This window comes from Gallus gallus, chromosome 22 (genome assembly GCF_016699485.2).
Source record: "Gallus gallus isolate bGalGal1 chromosome 22, bGalGal1.mat.broiler.GRCg7b, whole genome shotgun sequence".
NCBI lineage: Eukaryota > Metazoa > Chordata > Aves > Galliformes > Phasianidae > Gallus > Gallus gallus.
Window position 1 is genome coordinate 1,492,788 of NC_052553.1, and position 18,509 is coordinate 1,511,296.

Here is an 18,509-nt window from a genome sequence, read left to right on the forward strand (position 1 = left end):
TTGGTTGTGGGTTGGGTGCGTGCACAGCCCGACCTGCTGCTCCAGGAGGAGGGAGCGCAGTGCATGGGAGCGCTGCTGCTGCTGCTGCTGCTGGAGGCTGCTCCGTGCATGCAGAAAGTGCAGAGCAGCCACCAGCTGGGAGCGGGGAGGGGGGTCCTGGGGGTCCTGCAGCAGCAGCAGGGCCAGGCACTGCCATGGTGCCGCATCCCCTGCAGCAATGCATCCCCATTGCATCCCTGTGGTCCCAGCATCCCTGCACCGATGCATCCCCATTGCATCTCGGTGGTGCCTGCATCCCCTGCAGCAACACATCCCCATTGCATCCCCACGGCGCCTGCATCCCTGCACCAACACATTCCAATGGTGCCAGCATCCCCGCACCAATGCATCCCCATTGCATCTCTATGGTGCTTGCATCCCTGCACCAACGCATCCCCACGGTGCCAGCATACCTGCACCAATGCATCCCCATTGCATCTCCGTGGTGCCTACATCCCCCGCAGCAATGCATCAAAGTTGCATCCCAATGGTGCCAGCATCCCTGCACCAATGCATCCCACGGTGCCAGCATGCCCCCACAAATGCACCCCCATTGCATCCTTGTGGTTCCAGCATCCCTGCACCAACGCATCCCCTGCAGCAACGCACCCCCGTCGCACCCCACGCACCAATGCATCCCTGCCGCCATCCTGCACAGATGCAGCACAGCTCCAAAGAGAGCGGCAGACCCCCCATCCTCCCCTCCCCTCCCCAGCAGCAGCAGCAGCAGATGGGGGCAAAGGGATGCAGGCAGCAGATCGTGCGCTCGGCGCGTGGGATGGGAGGTGTTGGCATCGGGGAACGCGTGTGTGCCGGGGGGGGGAAGGAAACATCTGGCAGAGCAGCGGGGCTGAGCAATGCCGGAGCTGCGCCCAGACATCTGGATTGCCCTGGAAACGGGGGGAGGGGGGGGGGGACGAGAAAAGGGGGGGACGAGAAAAGGGGGGGGACGCACTCCCCGAGCAACGCAGAGTGCTGCTGGGGGGGCTGCGGGGCCGACGCTGCCCTCTGCGCCCGGCTCTGCCTCCCACCCCGCGCTGCTCTCCTCTCTCCCCAAACCCCAACCATAACATCTCTGCCCCCCCCCTCCCCAGACCCCCCCTCCCCACCCCCCGACCCCCCCCCCCCCGGCGCCCCGCTGCGCTCACAGCTCCGTGCCCCATAGCGGCACAGTGGGGCCGTCCTCCACGGTGACCCCCCGCCAACCTCCGGCGTTTGGGGGGCGTTGGGGAGCGGTGGGGAGGGGGGGGGGAAACAGCCCCCAACCACGGGGCCACGAGGAGGGGGTGCCGTGGGGATGGGGGCGCTGCCACGGGGTCAAACGAGGAGTCCACGGGGCGGGAGGGGGTCCGCAGCTGTGGGGCACCCCAGGGAGCACAGCCGGGATGACTCAGAGGAGGAGACGGAGGAGAGGCCTGGAGCTGCGCCCGGCCGCAGCGTGACCCCGCGCCGTGGCCATAGGGTGGGGGGCCCTTCCCTCCACCCCCACATCGCTGTGCCCCCGCGCCGTCCCCATGGCGCAGCCCCTTCCCCCACAGCCCATCCCGTGACTCCCCCTCCCCTCGTTTACTCTCCTGTCTGTGCACACCCGCACCCCACTGACGCCCCCGACCCCGTGGCCGCCCCACGCTGCTCCACCCTGGGGGCACCCCATGCCCCCCCCTGCCCTATCTGCAAGCACACACCCTAAAATCCTGCACCCCCCCGCAGTGTACGCCCTCCTCCATGCACCCCAAGGCACGCAGCCCCACTCAGACTCGCACCCCTATAGGGCTGCATCAGCTTCCTAATGTTGCACCCCTATAGGGCTGCGTCGCCCTCCTAACGTTGCACCCCAACTCCTGCATCCCCCCAGCCTTACATCCTCCAGCTTTGCACCCCCAGGTTTGCACCCCCCCAGGATTGCACCGCCCCTACATTTGCACCCCAAGCTTCCATCACCCCCCACGCTTGCATCCCCCCAATACCTGCACCCCACTGATACTCTCACCCCATATACTCCCACCCCCAAATACCTGCACCCCCTCAACACTCTCACCCCATATACTCACCCCATACCCTCACCCCCCCGACACTCTCACCCCCTTATCCTTGCACCCTATACTCTCACTCCCTATACCCTCACCACCCCCATAACCACACCCCTATAACCCACACCCCCTATACCCACCCTCCCCTACACCCACACCCCCTATACCCACCCCATACCCACACCCCATATACCCACCCCTCCCCTTCACCCACACCCCCTATACCCACCCCATACCCACACCCCCTATACCCACCCCTCCCCTTCACCCTCACCCCCTATACTGTCACCCCATACCCTCACCCCCTATACTCCCCCTCCCCTACAACCCTCACCCCCTATACCCTCGCCCCCTATACTCCCCCTCCCCTACACCCCACACCCTTATACTCACACCATACACCCTCACCCCCTATACCCACCCCTCCCCTACACCCACACCCCCTATACCCACCCCTCCCCTTCACCCTCACCCCCTATACTGTCACCCCATACCTTCACCCCCTATACTTCCCCTCCCCTACACCCTCACCCCCTATACCCACCCCATACCCTCACCCCCTATACTCCCCCTCCCCTACACACCCCCTATACTCACCCCATACCCACCCTCCCCTACACCCTCACCCCCTATACTCTCATCCCACACACTCCCCCTCCCCTACACACCCCCTATACCCACCCCATACCCTCACCCCCTATACTCCCCCTCCCCTACACACCCCCTATACCCACCCCATACCCTCACCCCCTATACCCACCCCCTATACTCCCCCCGTACCTCTCTGCCGGTCCATGGCTCGGGGGCAGCGCTCACATCGCGGCGGTTCCGACCCCGCACTGCCGACCCGCTTCGGCCGCACCGCCCCATAGAGAGCCCCGGAGGAGGGGTCGGATCCCTCCCGGAGCACCACCGCCATCTGTAGGGCCGAACGCGGATCGGAGCGGCGGCACCGGGACGGGGAGGGGGAGGAGGAGGAGGAGGGGGGGGGGGAGGAAGGCGGGGTTGGGGGGGGCGCTGGGAATGCCATTTTTTCACCTTTAATTCGAAGCCAACCAAAAAAAAAAAATATCATAGAAGAATTAAAAAAATCACTCTCACACGGACTGTCCGACACCGGCAAATGAAATTAAACCCAACGAAAACATCGAAAGTGAACGGCGGGGGTCCCGGCCCCAAAACGGCCCCGCTGTGTCCATCCGCACCCACCGATGTCCGTCCGGTAGCGGTGAAAGGCAGAGAATGGGGCCGAGCGGATCCCGAATACATTCGTTACATCCCGGCGGGGGTTGGAGGCAGAAAGTGTGTGTGGGGGGGGTGGGGGGCTGGGGGGGCTCTGCCCGAGCCGTGTGCCCGTGGGGGGGCTGTGGGGGGGCTGTGGGGGGGCTGTGGGGGGAGGTGCTGCCCGGCCCTGCCGGCCCCATCGAGAGCTGCCCTGCCCTGCTGGCACTGCGTGCACTGCAGTGCTGTGCTGTGCTGCATCGCCCCATTGCATCGCCCCACCGCCCTGCAGCATCGCCCCATTGCTCTGCTGCATCGCCCCATTGCATCGCCCCACTGCCCTGCAGCATCGCCCCATTGCATCGCCCCTTTGCTCTGCTGCAACCCCCCATTGCATCGCCCCACTGCCCTGCAGCATCGCCCCATTGCATCGCCCCATTGCTCTGCTGCAGTCCCCCATTGCATCACCCCTTTGCCCTACAGCGTCGCCCCATTGCTCTGCTGCAACCCCCCCATTGCATCGCCCCACTGCCCTACAGCATCACCCTATTGCTCTGCTGCAATCCCCCATTGCATTGCCCCACTGCCCTGCAGCATCGCCCCATTGCATCGCCTCTTTGCTCTACTGCAGTCCCCCATTGCATCGCCCCACTGCCCTGCAGCATCACTCCACCGCATCACCCCACTGCATTGCCCCTTTGCCCTGCAGCATCACCCCATTGCCCTGCTGCAATCCCCCACTGCGTTATCCCACTGCCCTGCAGCATCTCCCCATTGCATCGCCCCATTGCCCTGCAACATCACCACACTGCATTGCCCCATCGCCCCACTGCATCGCCCCACTGTCCTGCAGCACCGTCCCATTGCATCGCCCACTGCCCTGCAGCATCACCCCATCACCCTGCTGCAGCCCCCACTGCATCGCCCCACTGCCCTGCAGCATCACCCCATTGTCTTGCAGCTCTGCCCCATTGCCCTGCAGCATCACCCCACTGCCCCGCTGCAACCCCCCATTGCACCGCCCCACTGCCCTGCTGCAGCCCCCTTTGCATCGCCCCATTGCAGCGCCTCATTGCCCTGCAGCGACCCTCCTTTGCATCACCCCACAACCCTGCAGCACTGCTCTGTTGCGCTGCACCCCCCCCCCATTGCAACACCCCATTGCCCCACTGCATGGCCCCACTGCATGGCCCCCCTGCCCTGCTGCAGCTGCGACCCCCAGGGCACTGCCTGCCCCACTGCGTGGCCCTTTGCAGCCCAAAAGACACAACCCAAACTCAGCCTCTGCGCCCCCCCCCCCCAAACCCCATTTACTCCCCACCCCCAATGCCAGCGCTGCCCTCCGTGTGGGGCCGGGCAGATTTGGCAGTGAATGGATGGTGGCACAGGAGGGGCCGGGGGTGTTAAAAGGGTCTGGGGGGGGGGGGGGGGGGGGTCACAGAGCCGTGGGTCAGGCAGTGAGTTGCACCCCGCAGGCGCTCCCCGCCTTTTTGGGGCCAATGGGTGAAGACCTTTGGGGTACGGAGCACCCCTGGGTGCTGACTCTGGGGGGGGGCACAGAGCACAGAGCCCCCCCCAGGAGGAACTGTGTGTGCCCCCCATCCATCACCCCATGGGGCTGTGGGGGGGGGGGGGGGCGGCGGAGCCCTTTTTTCCTGCAGGAGGGGGAGCGGGGATGGGGGCACCGCAGGGCGGGGGGGGCGATGGGGGTGTGTGTGTGTGTGTGTGTGGGGGGGGGTGGGGGGGGTCCTGTTAAACCCGGCTGGGAGCCCTAAAGCGATACACGGCGCGGGGGGGGGATGGGGGGGGTCAGAAGAGGAAGGCTTTCTTCTTCAGCTCATTGCGCTTCCACAGCGCCAGCTTGCCGAACTCCTCGGGGGGCATTTCGAACACCCGCAGGAAATCCTCCCTGGAGAGGTGCCGCTGGGGGGGGGGGGGGGGGCACAACAATCAGAGGGTGCTGCGACCCCCCCCCCACGTCCCACTGACCCCAAACCCCCCCACGTCCCACTGACCCCAAACCCCCCCCACATCCCACTGACCCCAACCCCCCCCCCCCCCATCCCACTGACCCCAAACCCCCCCCCCCATCCCACTGACCCCCCCCCACATCCCACTGACCCCAAACCCCCCCCCCATCCCACTGACCCCAACCCCCCCCCCCACTGACCCCAAATCTCCCCCCCCCACGTCCCACTGACCCCAAACCCCCCCCACATCCCACTGACCCCAAACCCCCCCCTAACCTTAACCCCCCCCACATCCCACTGACCCAACCCCCCCCCCACATCCCACTGACCCCAAACCCCTCCCCCCCCACTGACCCCAAATCTCCCCCCCCCACGTCCCACTGACCCCAACTCCCTCCCCCCCCCCCCATCCCACTGACCCCAACCCCCCCCCATCCCACTGACCCCCCCCCACATCCCACTGACCCCAAACCTCCCCCCCCCCACATCCCACTGACCCCAAATCTCCCCCCCCCCACGTCCCACTGACCCAACCCCCCCCCCCACATCCCACTGACCCCCCCCCCCCACATCCCACTGACCCCAACCCCCCCCCCCCCCATCCCATACCTCCAGCCTGGTCCTGTCCACGCCGGGCGGCAGCTTCACCCTCCCCCTGTTTGTCACCATCAGCATCTCGTAGGGGTAGATCTGTGGGTACGGGGGGACGACGTGAGACCCCCCTCCTCCCCCCCGGGTCCATCACCCCAACCTCATCGCCCCCCCCCCCCCCCCACCGCCCCGCTCTGCTCACCTTCTGCTCCAGCATGCTGGGCAATGAGTTGCCGCGGTCCATGCGCCCGCGTTGGCCGTTCTGTAGGGACAAAACCCCCCCATATGGGGTCACGGCGATGGGCACCACCCCCGGATACCCCCCCCACAGCCCCCACCCCCCCACATCACCCCATACATCACCCCATACATCACCCCATCGTCACCCCTCTGTCCCCATCACTCTCCGTCCTCCGGCTGAGCGCTCACCTGCAGCCCTACAAGAGAGAGCGGCACAGATCAGTCCCCGACCCCAAAGCGATGGCAAACCCCCCCCCCCCCCCACAGCCCCCTCCCCAGGGATGTCCCATCCATCCCATAATAGTGCGCTGCTCACCCGGACTCCCCTTCTCGCTGCTCGCTGAGCTGAACTCGGCCGACTGCAGCTGCAAAGGGACCGGGACAGCATCACAGCAGCGCCACCCCGACCCCAAACCCGGAGGTATCACCACCCTGACCCCAAACCCGGAGGTATCACCACCCCGACCCCAAACCCAGCATCGCCACCACCCCGACCCCAAACCCGGAGGTATCACCACCCTAAACCCAACAGTGCCACCACCCCAACTCCGAACCCAGAACTGCTGCCACCCTGACCCCAAACCCACTGCTGTCACCGCCCCAACCCCGGCACTGCCATCAGACGGACCCCAAACCCAGAACTGCCATCACCCCGACCCCAAACCCAGCAGCACCAACACCTCAACCCTAAACCCACTGCTGCCATCATCCCAACAGTGCCACCACCGCAACCCCAAACCCAGCACTGGAACTGCCCCCAAACCCAAATCCAGTGCCGTCACCACCCTGACCCCAACAGTGCCACAACCCCGACCCCAAATCCAGTGCTGTCACCACCCCAACCCTGGCACTGCCATCACCCCGACCCCAAACCCAGCACTGGAACCGCTCCCCAACCCCAACAGTGCCACAGCCCCGACCCCAAACCCACAACTGCCATCACCCCAACCCTGGAGCTGCCATCACCCCCACCCCAAACCCAGTGCCACCACCACCCCGACCCCAAAGCCGGAGGTACCACCACCACCCTGACCCCAATCCCAGAGGTAGCACCACCACCCCGACCCCAAACTCAGTGCTGCCACCACCCCAACCCCAAAGCTGGAGGTGCCACCACCACCCCGACCCCAATCCCAGAGGTACCACCACCACCCCGACCCCAAACCCAGTGCCACCACCACCCCGACCCCAAACTCAGTGCTGCCACCACCCCGACCCCAAAGCTGGAGGTACCACCACCACCCCGACCCCAATCCCAGAGGTGCCACGACCACCCCGACCCCAACCCTGGCACTGCCACCACCACCCCGACCCCAAAGCCGGAGGTACCACCACCCCGACCCCAAACCCAGTGCTGCCACCACCCCGACCCCAAACCCGGAGGTGCCACCACCCCGACCCCAAAGCCGGAGGTACCACCACCCCGACCCCAAACCCGGAGGTGCCACCACCACCCCGACCCCAAAGCCGGAGGTACCACCACCACCCCAACCCCAAACCCGGAGGTGCCACCACCACCCCGACCCCAATCCCGGCGCTATGGGGTCTGTGTTCCCACTCACCCTGGTGAGGGTGCTGCGGCCGGAGGCGGGCAGCGAGGAGCTCTTATAGCCGCCCATATGCAGCGCTGCGGGAGAGAAGAGGTGGTCGGGGGGGGGGGGGGATAAAAGGGGTCTCAATGGGGGGGTGGGGGGGGTTGAGAGCATAAAAGGGGTCTCGGCGCCCCACTTACACGTGTGGAAGGGCGTCCGGTCCGGCAGCGAGCGGGTTTTCCTCCGGATGGGGAGAGATTTCTCCATCTCCTCCTTTAGGATCAGCTTCCCCAGGTTGGAGGTCACCTATGGGGCGAAGGGATGCAGGGGGGGCGCTGACCACTGTGCGTCCCATATGTACTCTGTGGCACATCCCATACACACCCCATCCCATGTACATCCCATCCCCATCCCATGTACATCCCATCCCCATCCCATGTACATCCCATACATATTCCATCCCCATCCCATGTATATCCCATACACGTCCCATCCCCATCCCATAGCACATCCCATACACACCCCATCCCCATCCCATAGCACATCCCATACACATTCCATCCCCATCCCATGTATATCCCATACACATTCCATCCCTATCCCATAGCACATCCCATGCACATCCCATCCCCATCCCATAGCACATCCCATGCACATCCCATCCCCATCCCATACACACCCCACCCCCATCCCATACAAATCCCATGGCACATCCATTCCAAGTATATCCCCCACATGCATCCCATGGCACATCCCATCCCCATCCCAAACAAATCCCATGGCACATCCCATCCCCATCCCATACAAACCCCACATCCCATCCCATCACATGTACATCCCAGGTGTACCCCATGGCACGTCCCACCCGCATCCCATCCCATGCACATCCCATGCACATCCCACGTCTATCCCATGGCACATCTCATCCCCATCCCATACGAATCCCATGGAGCATCCCATGCACATCCCATACAAATCCCATGGCACATCCCATCCCCATGCACATCCCCCTCCCATGGCACATCCCATTCCCATCCCATACAAATCCCATGGCGCATCCCATTCCCATCCCATCCAAATCCCATGGCGCATCCCATGTGCATCCCATACAAATCCCATGGCACATCCCATCCCCCTCCCATACAAATCCCATCCCCATCCCATACAAATCCCATGGCACATCCCATCCCCATCCCATCCCCCTCCCATGGCACATCCCATCCCCATCCCATCCCCCTCCCATGGCACATCCCATCCCCATCCCATACAAATCCCATGGCGCATCCCATCCCCATCCCATACAAATCCCATGGCGCATCCCACCCACATCCCATCCCATATGCATCCCCCCCCACCCCATCCAAACCCCCCCCCACCCCATACAAACCCCACCTTGCTCAGCTCCCTCCTTTGGAGCTCCCGCAGATTCTTCATCTCCTCCGTCAAATCCTCCTCCTCCTCCTCCCCTCTCTTCGAGGCCATCCGCCTCCTCCACTCCGTCTCTGCGGCACAAAAGGGGCCGTGACGCCCAACCCCACACCCATGGGGGCGCCCGCCCCATACCCCCCCCACCCCCATACACCCCCACCTACCCACGACGGCCAGGGATGGGGGGCACGGCCAGTAGTCGGTCTCGATCTTGGCGGGTTGGTTGGGGTCGGGGGGCTGCGCGGCCGGGAACTTGGAGGACTCGATGATCAGATCCTCGATGAGATGCTTCCCGTGGGGCGCCGCGGGGTGGGGGTCTGTGGGGCGCAATGGGGTGAGGCGGCGCACGGCACGGAGCCCCACGGCGCCCCCAAACCCCTTCATCCCCCCCCCCACCTTTCTGCCTGTAGATGGGGGGCTTCTTGTAGATGTTGAGCTCCGTCGTGTCGGTCTCTGAAAAAGGGTCGGGGATGGGAAAACCCCAAAGCTCCCCATCCCGGTGCTCCCGGTGTGGGTACGCCGTGGGGCTGTGGGGCTGTGGGGCTGTGGGGCTGTGGGGTGAGGGCACCGCGGCCGTACCGGGCCGGTGGAAGTGCTGCACGCTGCTGCGGGGTGTGCGGGGGGGGGGCTGCGAGGCGCTGCCGGGGGTCCGACTCTCCAACCACTCCCGGATCATCTGTGGGGGAACAGAGAGGGTGAGGCGCTCAGCACCGCCCCATGGCGCGTCCCATACACGTCCCATACACATCCCATGTGCATCCCATACACATCCCATACACATCCCATGTGCATCCCATACACGTCCCATACACGTCCCATACACGTCCCATACACGTCCCATACACGTCCCATGTGCATCCCATACACATCCCATACACATCCCATGTGCATCCCATACACGTCCCATGGCGCATCCCATACACATCCCATGTGCATCCCATACACATCCCATGTGCATCCCATACACGTCCCATACGCATCCCATTGTGCATCCCATACGCATCCCATTGTGCATCCCATACAGGTCCCATACACATCCCATGTGCATCCCATACATGTCCCATGTGTATCCCATTGTGCGTCCCATTGTGCATCCCATACATGTCCCATACACATCTCATGTGCATCCCATACACGTCCCATGTGCATCCCATACACGTCCCATACACATCCCATGTGCATCCCATACACGTCCCATACACATCCCATGTGCATCCCATACACGTCCCATTGTGCATCCCATACACATCCCATACACATCCCATACACGTCCCATGGTGCATCCCATACATGTCCCATACACAACCCATGTGCACCCCATACGCATCCCATGGTGCATCCCATACATGTCCCATACACAACCCATGTGCACCCCATACGCATCCCATGGTGCATCCCATACATGTCCCATACACGTCCCATGGCGCATCCCATTGTGCATCCCATATGTGTCCCATTCCCCATCCCATGCGCATTCCATTCCCCATCCCATGCCCAAATCCCATTGCCCACCCCATGCCCAAATCCCATTGCACAAACCCCACTGCCCATCCCATGCAGATTCCATACCCAAACCCCACTGCCCATCCCATTGCGCAGATCCCATATACAAATCCCATTGCACAGATCCCATACCCAAACCCCATTGTCCATCCCATTGCACAGATCCTATGCACAAATCCCATTGCCCATCCCACGCATATCCCATACCCAAACCCCACTGCCCATCCCATGCAGATCCCATACCCAAACCCCACTGCCCATCCCATGCAGATCCCATACCCAAACCCCACGGCCCATCCCATTGTGCAGATCCCATACCCGCACCCCACGGCCCATCCCATACCCAAACCCCACACCCCACCCCATACCCAAACCCCATGGCCCGTCCCATACCCGCACCCCATAGCCCGTCCCATACCCGCACCCCATAGCCCATCCCATACCCACACCCCACGGCCTGTCCCATACCCAAACCCCACGGCCCATCCCACACATATCCCATACCCAAATCCCATTGCCCATCCCATTGTGCAGATTCCATACCCGCACCCCACGGCCCATCCCATGCATATCCCAAACCCGCACCCCACAGCCCACCCCATACCCGCACCCCACAGCCCACCCCATACTCGCACCCCACAGCCCGTCCCATACCCGCACCCCACGGCCCATCCCATGCATATCCCAAACCCGCACCCCACAGCCTGTCCCATACCCACACCCCATGGCCCACCCCATCCCCGCACCCCACAACCCACCCCATACCCTCACCCCACAGCCCACCCCATCCCCACACCCCATTACTCACCTCTGGGGACGGAGGAGGAGAGATGGATTTTGGCGACAGGGAGCGCTGCAGGAGGGAAGGAGCGCGTTATTCCTGCACCCCTCCATCCTTTTGGGATTTCCGCCCCCGGGCGGCTATTTGGGGTCCGGGGTCCCCCTCACCTCGCGGCTGCGGGGCAGCTCCACGTGCTCCATCAGGGAATAGGTGAAATGGGGTTCGTAGATCATCAGGTCGGGGCGCTCGATGTCCAGGATCGCTTTGTCCTTCGGGATGGCCGCCAGGTCCTTATAGCCCAGCACCTCGTTGTCCATCTTGGCCTGGGGGGGCGGGGGGGGAACGTCGGCGCTTTGGGGTATGGGGTGGGAGCGTTGGGGGTGTCCACGGAGGGATGGGATAATGACATTATTATAGGGTATGGGATGGGAATGTTGGGGGTGTCCATGGAGGGATGGGATAATGACATTATTATAGGGTATGGGATGGGAACGTTGGGGGTGTCCATGGAGAGATGGGATAATGCTGTTATTTTGGGGTACGGGGTGGGAGCGTTGGGGGTGTCCATGGAGGGGTGGGATAATGACATTATTATAGGGTATGGGATGGGAATATTAGGGGTGTCCATGGAGGGATGGGAACACCATCATTTTGGGGTATGGGATGGGAACGTTGGGGGTGTCCACGGAGGGATGGGATAATGACATTATTATTGGGTATGGGATGGGAACGTTGGGGGTGTCCATGGAGGGGTGGGAACACACCATCATTTTGGGGTATGGGATGGGAATATTGGGGGGGGCCATAGAGGAATGGGAACATGCCATTATTTGGGGGTATGGGATGGGAATATTGGGGGGGGGCCATAGAGCAATAGGATAACGCCATTATTTTGGGGTTTGGGATGGGAAGATTGAGGGCGTCCATGGAGAGGTGGGATAATGCTGTTATTTTGGGGTACGGGGTGGGAATGTTGGGGGTGTCCATAGAGGGGTGGGAGCACACCATTATTTTGGGGTATGGGATGGGAACATTGGGGGTGTCCATGGAGGAGAGAGATAATGACATTATTTTAGGATATGGGATGGGAATATTAGGGGTGTCCATGGAGAGATGGGATAATGCTGTTATTTTGGGGTACGGGATGGGAATATTGGGGGTGTCCATGGAGAAATGGGATAATGGCACTATTTTGGGGTATGGGATGGGAATGTTGGGGGTGTCCATAGAGGGGTGGGATAATGCTGTTATTTTGGGGTATGGGATGGGAACATTGGGGGTGTCCATGGAGGGGTGGGATAACGCCATCATTTTGGGGTTTGGGATGGGAATGTTGCGGGTGTCCATGGAGCAATAGGATAACGCCACCATTTTGGGGTTTGGGATGGGAACATTGGGGGTGTCCATGGAGAAATGGGATAATGGCACTATTTTGGGGTATGGGATGGGAATGTTGGGGGTATCCATGGAAGGGTGGGAACACGCCACCATTTTGGGGTACGGGATGGGAACATTGGGGGTGCCCATGGAGGGACGCAGCTCACCACGATGCTGGAGGGCGATCCGGGGACGCTGGAGCCGCGCGAGGAGCAGACGCTCCCAGGGGAGGTCAGCGGTTGCTGGGGGGGAAAAAAGGGGGGACGTGTGGGGCAAAGCGCTCTCTGTAGGGTGTGGGGACGCCCACGATGGGGCGCAACGATGTGGGGTGGGCTGGGAGGGCAGCACTGAGATGCGGGGGTTGGGGATGCGTGGAGAGGAGCCGCTAGATGGGGCTGCCAGGCTGGGAGGAGGAGGAGGAGGAGGACGAGGACGAGGAAGGCTGCCCTATAGCCATGCAAGGAAGCGTCCCATAAGCGCCCATATAACAAACCCAAGCCCCCCCCCTTACCTTCTGCACCCTTTCCATTCAGCTGTGCGCCGGGGGGGCTGCGTCAGTCACAGGGTCCTGCAAGGGGAGCAAAGATTTTGGGGTGAGCACCCCTGCATCCCAACACCCATCCGTGGGTGGGGTAACCCCATTGGGAAGAGGGGCTGTGGGGCCGCTCTGGGGTGCAGGGGATGCGATTGGGGGAGGGGGAGGTCGGGACCCCCCCACTCACCGCTGTGTCTGTGGGTCCGCATCCCTCTGGGCGCTGCGCGGGCGCTGGGCTGCGGGTGCTGCTGCTGCAATGGATCCAAAGGGGGGGGGGGGGAAAGGGGGGGGAAGGGGGGGTGAGCGGGGTCCGAACGCGGGGCTGTGGGTACGGGGATGCTGACGAGGGCTGAAGAGGAGCAGAGCCCGTGGATGAACGGGGCCCTTTTGTCACCGCGCTCCAGAAGGCTCCAGCAGCAGCAGGGGGGGTTCCCAGCCCACAACGGGGCCAACAATGGAGAAAGTTCCCCCATTTTCCTCCCAGCTTCCCCCTATGGGGTGGGAGAGCAGCGGGGAAAACACCTCGTGCCGGGAATAACCCCGTGCCGGGCTGGAGGCCCCAAACCTACAGCCCCCACAGCGCAAAATCCCGCACCCCAAAGCCCCCACGGTGGGGCTGCCCCAAAACCCCACAGCCCAAAGCCCCCACGGTGCGGTCTGTAGGGGAAGGGGGGGTGCAGGAAGCAGAGGGATGAGGAAAGCAATATAACCCCCCCCCCTCCCAGGATAGGGGATGTTATCTATGGGGCACACGGAGCTGCCACCCCACAGCAACCCCCCCAATGCCCGCAGGTGGTTGGCGATAAGGGGTGGCCGTGGTTCGGGGCCAGGAGTGGGGTTAGGGTGCACAGCGCTGGGGGGGGCACACTGAGGGTGCTGCTGGGGGGGGGGACAGACAGACGGGCAGGGGGATGGATGGATGGATGGACAGACGGACGGACCGCGTAAGGGGGGGGGACGGGGGGGGGGGGCGTTGGTGTGACGCAGAGGTGTTGCCCCCCCCCCCCACCCCCCCCCGACCCCAACACGGGGAAATCCGGATTTGACATTTCACAGCCGCCAAAGCCATCAGCACTCAGCGCCGGGCAAAGCGCCAGGCTCAGCACCCCCCCCCCGCCCCAAAGCAGCAGGAAGAGCCCCCCCTCCCTACGAGAGCCCCCCCAGGAGGAACACCACAGCCTTCCCCCCCCATAGCTCAGCACACACCGCCGTTTCCACGCTCGCCCCGCGGCTCCCGGCATTGGGGACGGGGGGGGCGCACAGCGGGGTCAGAAGTTCCCCACGCAGCCGCTTCCCGACATCCGGCACTTCCCATTCCCCCCCAGCACGGAACAAACACCCCCCCCACCATCCCCCCCCCCCACCTCGAGGTGCCGCCGGGGCAGCAACTCGATCGCGGCTCACGGGTGTCCGATTCCCCCCCCCCACTCAGCCCCGTCCCTTCCGCACCATCCCCAGGGGTGGGAGCCGCGCCCGGGGGGCACCGCGGGCCTCAGTTTCCCCATCCTGTGTGGGGGGGGGGGGGAGGTGACAGCCCACCCCCCCCCGCAAAGGGGACATCCCCCCTCCTCAGCCCCTCCGTGCTCCCACCTCCCCCCAACGAGCCCCAAACTCAGGGGTGGCACCGCACCATCCCGGCCCCCACAAAGCCCTAAATTCGGGATTTGGGGGTCGTGTGACCCCCCCCCCCCCCCCCGCACCCCCCCGGCCCCGATGGCCACGCCGCAGCCCGGGCTCACGTGGCACCTAATCCGGGCTTAGGGTGGGATTAAGGCGCTCATCCCGCACGCGGAGGGGCCCGCAGGGACCGGGCAGAGGTGGGGACGCCCCCCATCCCGGCGCACCCCGACCTCCCGGCGCCGTGCGACGCCCCACAGCGCTGCGGGCACCACGAGGCCGTCGCTATGGGGCGGCCCCCCGGCGGGGGTGGGATGGGGTGAGGTGGCAGCTGGCGGCCCCGCTCTGAGCAGGCTTAGCCCTGCATGACCAGCGACCCCGAACGCCCACGGCCCCACAGCGCGCTCGGGGTGGGGGAAAGCCCCATAGCGTGCCCCAAAGCGAGATCCCGAGTGCCATATCCACACCGCGCTGCAGTGCAGGGAGCATCGATCCCCCTTTCCCCCAAAGCAGGGCTGAGACCCCACAAACTCACTGCGCCGGTGTGGTTGGGAGCATCGGTGCCGATGGCCCCAAGGGGGGGGGGGGGGGGGCTGTGGTGTCCCCAGGGGATGGGGGGGTCCCCAAGGAAGGGGGTCGGGAAGCCCGAAGGAGTGGGGCAAGGAGGTCCCCTGGGGTCCCGGGGGTGAAACAGGTGGAGGCGCAGCCCCGGCAGAGCCACTGTGCTTTGGGGGTTGGGGGGGGGGGGGTTGGGGGGTGCACCCCCACGTCTCCATGACCCCACATTCCCTCCATGGGTCACCGCCCACGCCGTCTCTTTGCCCCCCCCCCCGCCCAGCCCTGAGCGCGGGGCTACGCCCGAGCACAGCAGCGCACTACAGCTCCCCCCAAGGAAAAATAAAGGACGAAAAGCAGAGCTGCGCCCCCCCCCCCCCCTCACTTCTCCCCCCCCCCCTTTCCTACCTCCCCCCCCCACCCCAAAGACCACAACAAACAACAGCACGAGCGCGGCAGCCGCGAACGAACGCAATTAACGGAACCACCGCAGCGACGCCACTCACCTAACGCACACCTCCGGCCTGCGGGGCGGGGGGGGGAGGGTGGGAAAAGGGGGGGGAGCGGCCCACCCTGCTGCAAAACTCCCCCCCCCCGCCGCTCTGCAACCCCCCCCTCTTCCCCCCCCCCCGCCCTGCGCTCCTGGGGCCGCGTATCGCGCAACGCCGGGAGCGGCCGCACAGAGATAAGAGCGCGGTGCGGTGCGGGGGGGGGGCGGTGCGGGGGGGGGCAGCGCTGCTGCTGGCTCAGTCGCTTTCGGAACAAGAGGAGAATTAGGCGGCATCATGACGAAGCAGTATTGGCGCATCCCCGGCACAAAGAGGGAGGGGACGGAGCGCTGCGTCGCCCTCCGGTGCACGATTCAGCGGGGGGGGGGGGCGGCGGGATGGGGGGAAGGGGGAAAATGGGGGGGGTCTGCACCCCGCAATGCAAAATGGGGAGGGCGGGTCGCTGCTCCCCAGCGTCGCCCTGATGCAAAATGCGGGTGAGGGTCGGTGCACGCCAGAGCTGGGGGGGTCAGCACCCCCCCCCCCCATCGATCCGGGTTTTGGGGGGGGTTGGGGAGGGGAAGGCACAGAGGATTTCCAGCTGCGGGGCCCAAAGCAGAGAGCTGGGGGGGCTGTGCTGCACCCCCCCCCCCCCCGCCACCGACCTCTGCTGCCCCACCCTGCGTGCAGCACAGAGCCGGGCAATGCGAGAGCACACCCTCTGCACCTCAAATCCTGCGCCCCCCCCCCCCCTCCGTGCCCCCCCAGCGCTGGGATCCGGCACGGAACGCAGCACGGCGCCATTGGGGCTGCACCGGTGCTGCAGCGCGGGGACTTCAGGGCTGCTCCCGGCGCCCTGCAGGGGATGCACGGTGACAGAGCTGCTGCTGCTGCGCGGCCTCTCCATGCAGCTGCACTCAGCGCTGCCTCAGTTTCCCCCCGGGCTCAAAGGAGACCCTCGGGATGGATGCAGGAGGGGCTGCGTGGGTGGGGATGTGCACGGATGCATGCATGGTGCTGCACCCATGGGGATGCATGCATGAGGCTGCATGCGCCAGGGCTGTACGCTCACACAGGGGTGCATACACGGGGGGGGGGGGGGGGCTGCACGTGTGAGGACGCACACACGGCTGCGTGCAAAGAGCTGCAGCTGGCGCTGCACACACAGAGATGCACCCCTGGGGCCGCACAGCCGGGGATGCTCACGCAGGGATGCATTCGTGCACCCTCTCCTTCCGAGGCCACCGAAGCTCACAGACCGACCCCCCCCCCCCCTCCCACCCACAGCCCCGCAGTGCCGGCGCGCCCCCCGCCCCCCCCCCAGGCCCATTCCCACCAGCAGCCCGGCCCGCAGCCGCCTCCCCCCGTTCTAACCCAGTTTCTCAAGCGTGAAAACGACCGCAGCAGCTGCCCGGCACCTCCCGCGCACCACCGGCTCCAGCTGCGGGCTCAGCACCGCGGCAGCAACACAGCAACGCCCCCCCTCCCCCATCCCCCCCCCCCTCCCCATCCAGATGCTGTGCATCCACCAAAACAACGCACGGATGCGTTCCCAACAGCCCCCGTGGGGTCACCCCGCATCCCTGCCGTGCCCTTCAGAGCCGGGCCCCGGCGATGGGGGGGGGGGGGGGTCGGGAATGAGATGGGGGGGCGCGGGGCCGTACCTTCAGTGCAGAGCGGGACCCCCCGCGCGCCGCTCCGCCCGTCCGCCGGGTGCCATCCCCGCGCCCCGCATCCCTCCCCTGCGCAGCACCGCGTTGCTACAGCGACCGCCTCCCGCCGCAACCGGCTGCAGCCGAGCGCTGAGGGTGTGCGGGAGCCGCCTGCGGCCTCGCGGGAGGAGGAGGAGGAGGAGGTGGAGGAAGAGGAGGAGGAGGATGCGACGCCTGCAGCCCGGCTGTGCTGCGGCCGCCCCCTGCCCCAAGCGCTGCTCTGGTGGGGTGGGGTCGCAGGGGGCAGCCCCGGGGGCGGGGTACCCCGCGGGGACCCCCCGGGTGTTGGGTACCCGCTGGTTCCAGGGACCCCGGAGTGATGGGGACCCCTCTGGGTACCCTTTGGTGTTGGGGAGCCCTATGGGGTCTCAGTATCCCCGGGTGTTGGATACCCGCTGGATCCAGGGACCCCTGAGCGATGGGCATCCCTGGGGGATGGGGACCCCTTTGGGGACCCCTTGGTGTTGGGGAGCCCTATGGGGTCTCAGTATCCCTCAGTGCCAGGGACTCCGTGGCACTGGGAAACCCCGGGACCCCTTTGGGGACGGGGGACCCTTTGGCACCGTGCATCCCTCTATGATGCAAAACCTCCCCGTGGCACTGGGAGACCCCCTATGGGAGGTACCCCCCCCGGGCACCGGGACCCCTTGGCAATGGGTACCCACAGTTCCAGGCAGCCCGTGCCACACTGTGCCCCCCCTGGGGGCCGGGTGCCCCCTCCGGGCACCCCTCGATGCGGGGTACCCCCCACTAATGGGTACACCTGCGCTCCTGGGCACCCCCAGTTCCAGACACCCCTGATTTTGGGTACCCCCCCACACGAGGATGCTGATGTGGGCCGAGCACTGCACCCCGGATGCACTCCCCCTCCTCCCCCCCCATAGGGGTGG

At 65.0% G+C, this 18,509-nt stretch overlaps 1 protein-coding gene across 4 annotated transcripts; it reads right to left on the reverse strand.

Moving 5' to 3' along the window:
• Positions 1 to 3,093: 3,093 nt before the first annotated feature.
• Positions 3,094 to 17,671, reverse strand: DMTN (dematin actin binding protein). Of its 4 annotated transcripts, none has more exons than XM_040651515.2 (17): positions 17,572 to 17,671; positions 13,435 to 13,498; positions 13,224 to 13,280; positions 12,880 to 12,954; positions 11,503 to 11,658; positions 11,363 to 11,407; positions 9,631 to 9,727; positions 9,448 to 9,504; positions 9,216 to 9,368; positions 9,016 to 9,125; positions 7,824 to 7,929; positions 7,654 to 7,718; positions 6,408 to 6,456; positions 6,281 to 6,288; positions 6,054 to 6,113; positions 5,870 to 5,950; positions 3,094 to 5,213 (listed from the first exon to the last, which is right to left on the reverse strand). In XM_040651515.2, the coding sequence occupies exons 3-17, from the start codon at positions 13,239 to 13,241 to the stop codon at positions 5,100 to 5,102; spliced, it is 1,194 nt and encodes a 397-aa protein (XP_040507449.1). In that variant the 5' UTR covers positions 13,242 to 13,280; positions 13,435 to 13,498; positions 17,572 to 17,671; the 3' UTR covers positions 3,094 to 5,099. The 4 variants fall into 4 exon arrangements, 3 of the variants coding, with proteins under 3 accessions (XP_040507449.1, XP_040507448.1, XP_024998577.2); XM_040651514.2 differs by lacking the exon at positions 17,572 to 17,671 and adding an exon at positions 15,926 to 15,952; XR_005841494.2 differs by lacking the exon at positions 17,572 to 17,671 and adding an exon at positions 15,926 to 15,952 and having other exon boundaries at positions 5,122 to 5,213; positions 6,215 to 6,288.
• Between the last annotated feature and the right edge of the window lie 838 nt (positions 17,672 to 18,509).

What these genes read in the sequence shown, in the direction of transcription:
- DMTN (XM_040651515.2), bottom strand. An exon ending in CCCCATCTACAGGCAGAAAG is followed by an intron (nt 9,369 to 9,447) that starts GTGGGGGGGGGG and finishes TGCGCCCCACAG; the next exon opens with ACCCCCACCCCGCGGCGCCC. An exon ending in GCCGCAGCACCCTCACCAGG is followed by an intron (nt 6,457 to 7,653) that starts GTGAGTGGGAAC and finishes GTCCCTTTGCAG; the next exon opens with CTGCAGTCGGCCGAGTTCAG.